This window comes from Amblyomma maculatum, chromosome 11, assembly GCF_055883805.1.
Source record: "Amblyomma maculatum isolate TAMU_Amacu chromosome 11, ASM5588380v1, whole genome shotgun sequence".
NCBI lineage: Eukaryota > Metazoa > Arthropoda > Arachnida > Ixodida > Ixodidae > Amblyomma > Amblyomma maculatum.
In genome coordinates this window covers 75568434-75580217 of record NC_139354.1, presented here as the reverse complement: position 1 = coordinate 75580217, position 11784 = coordinate 75568434, and the positions used below count along the sequence as shown (strand labels likewise).

General features: G+C 42.6%; 1 protein-coding gene across 1 annotated transcript; it reads right to left on the bottom strand.

Annotated features, from left to right (window-relative positions):
• Positions 1–280: 280 nt before the first annotated feature.
• LOC146174191 (uncharacterized) lies at positions 281–11436 on the bottom strand. The gene is made up of 5 exons (XM_084584428.1): positions 11212–11436; positions 9340–9434; positions 7874–8153; positions 4019–4240; positions 281–2232 (listed from the first exon to the last, which is right to left on the bottom strand). Exons 2-5 carry the CDS (start codon positions 9407–9409, stop codon positions 633–635), a joined length of 2172 nt encoding a protein of 723 aa, XP_084440554.1. The 5' UTR covers positions 9410–9434; positions 11212–11436; the 3' UTR covers positions 281–632.
• Positions 11437–11784: the final 348 nt, after the last annotated feature.

The following is an 11784-nucleotide window of genomic DNA, read 5'->3' as shown; positions in this document are numbered from 1 at the left end:
CAGTTTGCCTTCGAGATCAGCGACTATCAAGCTGTCACATGGAAATTACAATCACATAGCTGCTTTCAAAAACCCAGAGAGGCGTGCTATTCAAGAGCTTCCGCTTACAGATATGACAAAGCATTAGCAAGAGACTTTCAGTATGCTTTAGGAGTTCATAATACAACGTCGCGGAGATCAGTAGCCTCAACGCGATACTTCGTTTGCACTCCCTGAAACATGCTTGCTCTTTTTTGAATAAATAACACATTTGTGCTTCAAGGCTTCTGCAAGTGCATGGAATACTTGAACCTGTAGTCAATCTGTTCGTCAAGCTGCGCAAAATTACCCAAACAAGCAACATGCAGTGCCTCGTGATTCAATAGTGGACTCGCACAACACACATAGACGAGACAGAAAGTAGCGCTTCTAATGAACAACCCTGTAGCGGCTGCAATGAAACGACAAATGAAAAGACAAAGCCAGCGCTCAGGTTCCTCTCCTCCCAGATCTTTCCTTTTTTCGCGAGCTAGTAGGACAAACGGAAAGACAGATAGCTGACAAAGAAAAGGGTGTTCGTAGCAGTGTGCGACGGTAGGAATACGAGAAGTAAGGTTTTGCCACGGCTCAGCATCGTGAAGTGTGGAACAAACTCAGCCAAAGTGCAGGAACACGTTGCGAGACGAGCCCTTGGGCATCATCTCAGCGCCATGTTCTCCGCTATACAATGCGCGGAATAACCTGTCGCTTCGGCTGGGTCGACTGAGCATGCGCGGAAAGGCATTCCCGTACACCTGCGCGGCCACATACGCGTGAGGTAGGTGCAACGGTCCGGAAAGTCCAGAGTGACCCATAGTGATGCGATCTGCGTAGCCATCTTCACCCATCAGTTCGCTCATCATCTGCGCCAGAGTAACGTCGATATCTTCGTTCGGTTCTGGAGACGAAACTGCCCGCTTCTTCCTCACCATGCTCTGCGTCTCAGGCTGTCCAAGACCAGCCAGCTTGGATGGTCCAGAATCGTCGACGTCTCCTCCGGTAACGAGGGGATCACTCCCCATGCCACCTTCGCGTTTACCGAAATGAAGGATTCGATGAGCCCTCTTGGAGACATCACTCTGCAACGAGGGGTTAGTATTAGTGCCGTAAGCCCAAGGCGAAGACCCTGCTGCGTCCGAGCTTTCAAGCCTTTTCCCGAAGTGAAGGATCATGTTCCCTGCACGCTTGTCCATAGGTAGATCGCCTTTCGACACGTCCTGGCCGCCGCCCATTCGTTTCCCGAAATGCATAATTCGGTTTCTTTTTTCTCCCCCCATCATGGATACCAGGTCCTCTTCTCGCTTGCCGAAGTGCATGATAGAATGCTTGAGTCTCTTGTCCCTAATTGCACTCGGAGACCCTACGTTGCTCGAAGAGTACGTGTAGCCACCGCGCTTGCCAAAATGCATGATCCTGTTGCCGAGGCGTTTTGACTGGTAATACCTCGATTGTAGATGCTGGGGCTCCCTCTTGCCAAAGTGCAGAATGCGGTTTCGCTTTTTCCACTCCTGGAACTGTCGCTGCAGTTGCCTTCCAATTCCCGTAACCGACTGAATCTGATCCATTCTGTCATCGTAGTTGCTTCGGGGAGCCGCTGCCCTCTTCGCAGTCATGGCCGATGCTGTATCGATATCGCTCGTCATGATTCCAGAAATGTCGTCATTTCCTCGCTTGCCAAAGTGCATGATGCGATGTCCAAGTGGATCTCTCTTCTCCTTCTCCTCCACTTCATCATCGGCCTCGATCTCCGTACTGCCATCGCTGGGTCGTTTGCCAAAATGGAGAATCCTGTTCGGTGCTCTTTTGTCATCTGTGGTTAACTCGAACTCTGGTTCACCATCCAGCCCGCTGGAAAGACCGTACTCGGGGTCCCGTTTGCCAAAATGCATAATTCTATTCGCTGCTCTTTTGATGACCGCGCGATCCACAGTAGTGTACATGTTTTCCAGGGCATCGGCGACGTCTTCTTCGTTCGCGCGCTTTCCAAAATGCATGATGTTATGTTGCGATGCACGCTTGACGCCGTCCCCTTCTGTGGCTGACGGCTGGATTCGTTTCCCAAAGTGCATAATCCGGTTGGGCGATCTCTTCGTCTTCGTCGTTCGTTTAACACCTTCTCCGTCAGATGACTCGGCTCGTTCGCTATGCAGCTTTAGTTCCTTCACGTCAGATTTGGGCCCCTGAATTTCACCGGGTTTGACGCTCCTCCTGAACCTGGAATTGTAAATGTTCGAAAAATCAGACAGTGCGATACAGTAAGGCAAAAAGTTTTGAATTTTTCTTTCCTCTCAGAATCACATTACCCCGTACAAAATTATGTTTATACTTTTCCTAGCATAAGTTTGAGGCCCGTATAGGCGTGGTATTGTTACAAGTACGTCAAAATATTTAGTTTAATATATGACAAAATTTCCATGATCTATCTCTTCTAAGAGTTCTGCCGGTAGAGAACTCTTTGTTTCAAATGTAACCTGGATAATAATAATAATAATAATAATAATAATAATAATAATAATAATAATAATAATAATAATAATAATAATAATAATAATAATAATAATAATATTAATAATAATAATAATAATAATAATAATAATAATAATAATAATAATAATAATAATAATGAATTGGCAACAAATTTACAAAATCATAACCAGCCCGTTTAAGCATACATGCTTGTGAACGGAGCTGGGTAGTACAGAGTCATTGCATACGTGCCGAGCCATGCACACAAAAAAAAAGACAAAAAAAAAACAATTTTCAAAAACAGCATTGATACGAAAAATACATAGAATGCAAATAGCAAAAACAAATGAAAAGCATTTAGAACAAAGAATAATAAAGTTAAATATAAAAAAAATCTGCTCTACAGTATTCCTTACTGATAATGTATTGAGAATGAAATAGCACAAGCGAACCGTAAAACGCTCAATCGCATTGCACAAATGACCGAATGGACTGTAATTTTTCTAAGAGAGGTGAGTGACGTATCATTTTCAAATTTATAGACGGTAGAAGGTACATAAAAATTCCGGATTTTCTGCCCGTAATTTGTATAGACACGCGTAACTATGAATTTTTCTGCATGGCGCAAACATCGCGTTTTTCTATTCTTACATTTGAAAGCTTCCGAAAAGTAGTGCTTTTACAAAATTTCATATGAAAACTGTTTCTCTATGGACAATATGTCGAAACAAACCATGCTCAGTAATACACTTTCACTGTGGAAGGTAGTACCATAGGAAAGGCTAAAGGCAATTCTTAAAATACTGTTTAGAATATTTAATTTGTAAGTGGATGCGGACCCATATGCAGTGAGACCATATCTGAGCACCGACTCACCTAAGCTCTTGTAGACTGTTTTTCTTATACGTGAATCACACAGCGATCTAAGGGAGTACAGGTATGCAAAACCGTTCTTAAACGTTTCGCTACTTCGGCGATATGAATACTACAGATTAAGGCACTTTTATGCAAGCATAGCAACCGGAACCGCATGCGGGTACGAATATCCACTAAATTGCCCCCGAAAACTTGAAATTCCATTTTGGTTAAAGTTTCATCGGCGGTGTATTTGATCCCGAATGTTCAGTTTCTGACTATATTCTAATATCCTTGTGCTTATTCTGCTTACTTGGTTTAGCATTTTTAGACTCGCGTAATAACAGAAAGCAAATGAGAAATTGAATTTTTTTTTGGTTATAATTAAATTCGATGTAAAAGGGGATAACCTCTCTTCTAGCGGTGAGGGTTGCATTGGGAAACCGAGCACGCGCATCAGTAAAAAAATGATGTACTATTCACACAGATATCGGCACGTGATAGCACACCATTGCTCGCGCTCTCAGTCGCGCGTAATTTGCATCGCGTGTGCTTGCATTTGCGCTCCAATAGTTACCCCATAATGCAGAAGAAATACTGCACTATTCGCTAATAATATTCACCGGCACAAGGGGAATCGAAAGGAAATCAAAAATATGCGTTGTCTGCAGCATCTCACCTCAATCTTCCGGCAACGCCGTCCTCCTCGGGGTCCCTCTTGCCGAAGTGTAGGAAACTGTTTGGTCCTTGTTTCAGCGTCCTCTTTGCCCAGCGCAAGCCAGCCGCCACTGACCTCTCCCGAGACACGTCAGCCGCGTCATCGTCCTCATCGGTTCCGCCTCCGCTCCATTCGGCGTCATCCTCTCCAGAAGCGGCAGTGTCCTCGACCAGGTCCCGAATCCTGCAGAATTTTATTTTTCATTACTTCTGCAGCGAAGCAATGGGACTAAAAAACATCATCCTTGTTTAGTTTTGAGGGACTGAGAGTAGATGCGTGCGCGTTTCATAGACGCGTGCGTGGGGATGCAAACTGCTTTGTAAATATTCATTCGATTTTTATGAGTTCGCTGTTGTATCATTTGCCTATGTTGAGAACTTGAGCCAACTGCTTTCCTGTACTCTGGCCCATGAACCGTCTTCACGTTTCTGAGTTCAACGTTTGTTCCATCGGTCATTCAGAGTTTTCTTTGTAACTACTCTGGAAATAAAAATATTTCGGTAGGCGGCAAATGAATTTTCAAGATCATACCCTACACTCCTTTTTGTATGACGTCTATAACATGCAATTGAAAGCTCATGCTTATAATTCAATGCTGCGGTAGAATCGTAGCGAAATAAAATGTTTGGTGCATCTATACTTAGTTCTTCCTTTTACAGGACCCCCAAGGTAATTTTGGAATATCGGGGATTGGTTTCGGCGTAAAATTAGGTTACACATGAAGGTAATCAATGCGATCGGCGATCCTAATTTTTTTAATTATATCATTGATATCAACCACACATTAACAATAACGTTATTTATGGAAAACGCCAGTCCAATGTGTGAAGAAAACGTCATAACACCGAATTTCATTCTTCCTCAAAATCCATTCATGTCGAAGTTGGTTCTAGCACTTATGGAACACTATAAGTATTGGACAGGCGCTCCAGGTTTTAAAGCCGAAGCAAAACAAATAAACAGCGTTGTTCCACTCGCAAGGTTCTCTTATAGACATTTTAAGTGTAATATATTCCCTAAAGAATATGTTCAGACTTTCTTCTTAACTCCTGATAAGGTGTGGTTTGCGCTAACGAACCGGATTTACTTGTCTGGTACAAAACGCCAGTACCACTGCTTACATAGACCTGACTGCAGAAGTCCAGTGGAGGAGTCGAGGTGAGTGGACTCCATCCTACCAGGTTTACATGAACCTACCCGATGAAAGGCGATTACGGCGGCGCGTCGTGTCAAGACGATGAACTAGCAAATAGCATCAGAGTCCGTACAACATGGGGCTTGTTGGTCAGGTATAGCTTCAGGTGATGCAGCACAACAGCAGGAGGACGAGACCGGAAAAAGTTACAAGGATAGCGCTGGATTGGTCCGCTGCTCTTATCTGGGCCTCGTCCAGTTGCTCTGCATCGCCTTATTCGAATTCGGGTTTTTTCGCCAGCACACCACTCACGTTTTCGAATGCCCGTCTCTATTCGACAGCATTTACATGCTTCCTGCAGCAGAGTCGGGAAAGTCATCCCACCCCGTGAGGCGAAGTAAACTGGACTCGACCCGTCCGTTGCCCGACCCAACCCGGTCGTGTTTACACTAACTCTGTAACCTGTTTTTGACCCAATAACTCAACACGCCTGCCTCAGTCGGGTTCATGTAAACGCCGTTAGTGACCTCAAGTAATGACTTCATTTTTTTTTAATACCTGCCCTATAAAATTGGTTTAGTACTTTCAACTATATAGGAGATCTTTTGTCAGTGGATATGCCGATGTATTCAAAACTTCGTTATTATGCAATGAGATAAGTTTGCCCAACAGGTTTGCCGGACCACCCTCACCATTTACCGTGTATGCAAAGATAGCTAGGTTACCCGGACTCTTTCTTATCGGTCTTTGGAGATTTGGCGTCCATTTCAAACGTAAATACAAACGCCCCTCCCCCCGACCCCTCACTATTCGAAGCAATTTAATGTTTGGAGGTTTGTAACGGCTCAACGACTTTGCGGCTTTCCCTGTTTCCTTTTGCGAAAGACGGCGCTGCCCGACGGAATAATTTCTCCTTCGCAGTATTCTTCTCATTTTTTCGCATTCGACTGTTTTCTTTTGTTCTGCACAAAATTTTAAGATTTGTCCAGATAGTTACCCCATGCGGTAACCCAAACAATTATTTTGTTTTTCTTCTATAGGATTTAAGTTCCCAAACTGAAAGCGAACATGAAGAAAGACGTAATGGAGGGCTCTGGAAATTTCCACATACTTCTTTCGAATGTATGAATTACTATGCTAGGAATACTAATTAATAAGAAGATTAACGCAAGCGACTGCCACTGCCCACTGTCAAGGCGGAGGTTAGGGATTATTCGCGAAGAAATTAATTTCGGCTAAAAGGTGAAAACTTCGTCTGCACGATTTATTGCTTATACAACACCAGACCTTCAGCAAAAGAAAAATAATTAGCGCGTTTATCTGACCGATTTCCCCACTGCAGTGTGGCCACCTGAACACCAAAACAAAAAGTTTAATTGTTCTATAAAATAGATCGAATAGGGTATCAAAACATGCATTGAAAGTTTAACATTTTCAGAGCGTCTTTGTACCTTCGCGAAGGTATGTGCAAGATTGTTTATTCAGCATGAATGTTTTGCTGCATGCGTAGTGCCACTTTTCATTGATATTTTTTCTTGAATAACGTTTCTTAAAAAGCCTGGCAATAATAAGCTAAGCTCACGCTTTCCATAACCGCTCTACTCTGCTTTTCAATAATTTACGAAAAATGGAAGACATAGTTTTTCTATTAAGAACGATAATGGATAAGAACGGCCCTGATCACTTTTCAATGTATTTGCTTTCTGGTGATTGTCAGAGTGCTCACTCCTTTATTCGAACAAAGAAACAAGCTATTGAAACCGCTTGTAGGAATGCTTGCTATCTTTTCATCACGTTCTTAAGTGTTCAAATCAATTCGTTACATTTATATGCCATACCATGTCACTCAAAGAAGACGGCTATGTGATCCTCGGGATCTTAGGCTGCAACAATTTTAAATCAAATATTTGCTGCTTTTAGTGTCATCGTACGTGTTGTCGTGAACTATAAAAAAAAAAACCAAAAGAAGATGCGTTCAATCTTTATTATAGTACGCAAACAAGAATGAAAATTAGGGTACAATAATAGAGTGATTATTCACTAGTATCCACCTTGAGGGATTGTGCAGAACTTTGAATAGAAATCTTTGTTGCTTAAACTCTTTGTTAACCTACCACTGACTAGTTCTCAAATCCACCGCGGACCAGGAAATAATGAAATGAGCGACCTGCAAGCCAATTTCGGGTTCCCAAGTAATATATTCGAGGGGACCTAGCAATGTAATGTAGCTGATATCACTGTCGAATATTTTGCGCAATCTAATAAAGAGTATGCGTTCTTGTCTTCTAATTTGCAAGGATATTACTCTCATTACCATGCGGCATTTTTATGTGCGCGCAAGAGCTGTGTATCAGAGTAATTATTTTTCGGGCAGCTCTACACTTTCTCTACAAAACGTGTGTTTGACTGCGCCGGTATGAAATATCTTGTCACTTCTTTCGGCACCATTAACTTTACTTTGTGAATTTCTTTTCCTTTTTGCTTCGTATTTTTTAGTTATCTCCACTTTTATGACGCTTCATAAATGCGAGATAGTCCCGCGACATTATCCAACATGCATGTTCTCTAATTCCCCATATTCTTTCAATCTCACGTGCGGTTATTACAGTCCCTGATTATACCAAACGACCCCTCTGACAAGTACAACATCTCGACAGGAGCTAATCACAGCGGCTCCTCACCCGACGTAGGGTGCGGAAATTGCACGTTTGCGTCCAAAGTGCAGGAACCGGTGCCGACGTGGACCAGTCACAGCAGCTCGGAGAGCGCTGTACTCGTCCACAGCATCGCTACTTTCGTCGAAGCTTCCCGCTGCCCTGGAGACCCGGTTCAGAGCGGCCGCTTGCTGTGCTGGTGTGGCCGTGGAATCTCCTTGGTTGCCATCTTCGTGAACACGGGTGTGTCCACCCAGCTGTTGCGGGGCAGGCGATGATGTTTCCGGTTGGTTCAGCACCTTGGCGTCTGGAATAGCCAGGCAAAGGTAAAGAAACAAAGAAGAAATAGGGGGACACTGATGTTACACCGTTAAGGTTACGAAGGGATAGCGTTTCGCACCCACGGACGATCTTTTTTCACGTTTCAAGTTTTCTTTTTTTTATTTATTTCAATTTATGTGAGGATACTTAGCATCATCAAATATTGACTTCCAATCTGAGCAGTTAACATCTTTGACCGAATAATAAATTTTTTGGTTATTTCAATCGATCAATTGGTTAGTTACACATACTAAATTTATATAGGTTAATTTATAAACCGTCTTTTTTGATTGGGAGCATTTTCACACTTTTTAACCTCTATTTAAATTCATGTTTTCCCTTGTTCTTTTGTTTAATTCAGCACGTAATTGAATTATTGCTGTGATTTTATTATCTCTTCTTCGTCTATCACACAGCAATCGATTATAATCACTAGAACAACAAATTACTATGATACAAATTTTTATGCAGCCCCAGCTATTTCCGAAACGTGGTACCCACTCAGCAAACTTTTTGACCGTTTGCAATTTTGTGCAGAAAAAAAAAACTTCTAATTCTTGCAGAGAATATGGGCACACAATAGGAGCACAATAGGGCATGCTTCATGTTTCTCAGATGTAGCAAAACTTAATGCAATTATCCTAAACGTGGACCACCAAGCCTCTTTTATTAGCTTGGTTTAGTTTGATTTATGGGGCTTGACGGCCCAAAGCGGCTCAGGCTAAAAGCGACGATGTTGCATAGGAATCCTGATATCTCGACCACCTGGGGTTCTTTTACGTGCACTGAGATGACAAAGCACGCTAGAGCCCAGCTGTTCGCCTCTGTCAAAAAGCGGTTTCCGCGGCCGGGATTCGATCGCCCCAACCTCAGGCACAGCAGTCGAGGGTCTTAACCACTCACCATCCCGGACGGCGCATTAATGGCTTGTATGAAAAGGTTTGAAAGTTTCAACGTTTAACCGTACACCACTGCTCAATCTTGTGGCTGAATTGTTAGAAAGTAGAAATTCACGCAAAATTGCTGGAAACAATTTCTTCAATGACCAAGGGTCCCCTGGGCTATTAACTACTTCCTACCATAAAATAAACTGCTGTTATATTATTTACGAATGGATATGACGGAATTCTTTGTCGATGGATAAGTAGCCAAACGCTCATTGCATAACTCACCATCAGCGAAGCAGAGTAGAAACGGGCCACGGTAGCAGCCCACAATGCATAGCAGCAGGGCTATCTTCATAATCCTTCAGTCTCGTCTGGTGTTCCTGAGACAGAAAACAAGGAAAATAGGAAAAAGGTCAATTCATCCATGCGACAGTCCAACAAAAGTTCTTCAGATAAGAAATAACACGTTAACGCCAATGCGATTCGCCACATATAAATGTCTCAACGGCGGCATCAATTAAAAAAAAAAGCTATTGATAGAAAAAATTCTGAAGACAAAGTTATCAAGAAAAAAATGCATGTTCGGCTACAGCAGTCCGATAATGTAGCAAAGAAAATAAATTATGCCATACTGAAAAGATGAGTGTCATAAGTGTCATCACGGTAATAAATCTTCTGTCCTTTTCCTTGTATGTCCTTTGCAGGTTCTATCCTTTACTGCGAGTTGAGGTGTTTAAGGAGTCAAGTGGGCGAGATTTCTATTCTCTGTGGTTTTAACAATTCCACCAAAACCACGGCAACTCAAAATGAATATTGGGTAACACTTTTCAGGCAACAACACTGCACTATATATTTACAAAGAAAGTCGCTTTTGGGCCATGGCAAAACGGTTGAAATCTTTGAAAGACCAGAAACACGAATAAAACTGTTCTAAAAACTAACAATATCTATGCTGAAAACAGTGACATATTCGCTGAACAGCTGTCCGCTTCAGGATGAATCAGTAAGCCGCTTCCTGTGCAATCACGATTCCCAATACTTTCCTACAGGTACTGCACATACATTATTGAGTAAGGCACCGCGCTGCACACATTGGCAGCGAATGGCTGGGATCATGCACTAGTAATAAATTGCCACACCCATGTCGTACGTACGATAAAGAGCTCAAAATAGTGCGCAAAAAGCAGAGCTAAGGATGATATCCCCATCCTTTAACGACAAAGAAGTAGCGCGTCAAAATATATGGACGAAATTGTAGTTATTGCAGTTACCTCACAAAAAGGGCTAACGCAGTCAGCATCAGAGGAATGCGTACTTTTGCTACACGTAGCTACTTTCGTATCCAATGGAATGTGCCCCTCTCTTACCTCTTGGGAAAGGACAACTAACCAGAAAGCGCATGCCACTGGATGTGCACACTTTCTACTTGGTATATATACACCGAGATATTCAGTAATTCGTTCCCATTGTGACCGTAAGGATTATCTCTCCGAATGGATGAGAAAAAAATATTCCAGTGTAACCTTGTGACTCAAAAGGATTTTTGTCATTCTGTTACCTTTAATTATCTCCTGTCAATTGTTTTTTTTTTCGCCGAATTGACATTATCAACACATAATGGCGAGCAGTAGGAGGTGCGCCCAGATGAGAATATTCTTCAGCTATTAGACAATGATGCCCATTTATCTCCGTAATACACAGATGCAACACAGGAAAGAGTCTTACTGACCTCGGTGTAAAATATGCGCTATAGGCAAATTGTTTCAATATACACATCGTCGAAAACACGTGACACACATGTAACATTTGATTATTACAGCAGTGTATAAGAAAATATCCGAGCGTACATGCAATGGCTGGCTTTCTTTTATATAACAGTGCAACCGAAAAAGTCCCTTTAGAGGTTTTTCTAAAAGCAAGCGAAGCATCAGTTTAACGTGTACATACTAGGCATTATGCCGGCGCCCAAATTTTAAAGGTTAGGGGAAGAGACAAGATAGGACCGTGACGACAGCTCTGACACATATACTTTTAGCTAGCAAAGGTGGCGTCTGTTATTACCTTTCTTTATTTGACTAGCACCAGCACAGTGCGTACATTTAAACTTAAATGCGGGATCTCCATAGCTCAAATAGACGAAAAGTAAAAACGAACTACCTGTCGCTTGACACCCTTCTCGCGTCCTGAGGCTCCAGTCAAAGAAAAAGTCCTCCAAAGGTGTTTCGCATCACTTGAATAACAGACATGACACTTGCACACGAGGAACAGTTTTCGAATTTCGTTCATTCGCTGTTTGCGGTAAATAAGCGTTTACAACACGAAATGGATGGAGACCGCTATCTGGAAGCCGCACGCGCCTTGTTTTCACCACCCCGCACTCGAGCTGTTACGAGTCGAGTGGCGTTCTCGGAAGAAGATATTCAAAGGGCGCCAGCGAAATGATAACGTGTGCCCGCTGCCGCCGTTAGAACTGTGAGGCTGCTGGAGATATCAACTGTTTCCCAACAAACCTCGAGCACTTTCTTTCTACGTCGCCATCCCTCAATCAGTCGCAACTCCCGTTTTCACCATGATATAAGAATAGAGGGGATGTTTTAGAGGCGTTTATAAATATTCCTATGGTCATACTTCTACCCCGTATAATCTCAGTGTTATAATATTGTTAAGTGTTTTTCTTATAGCTTGGCATTATGGTCACTGCAGAAAATATTGCTGCCTTTTGACGTTAAA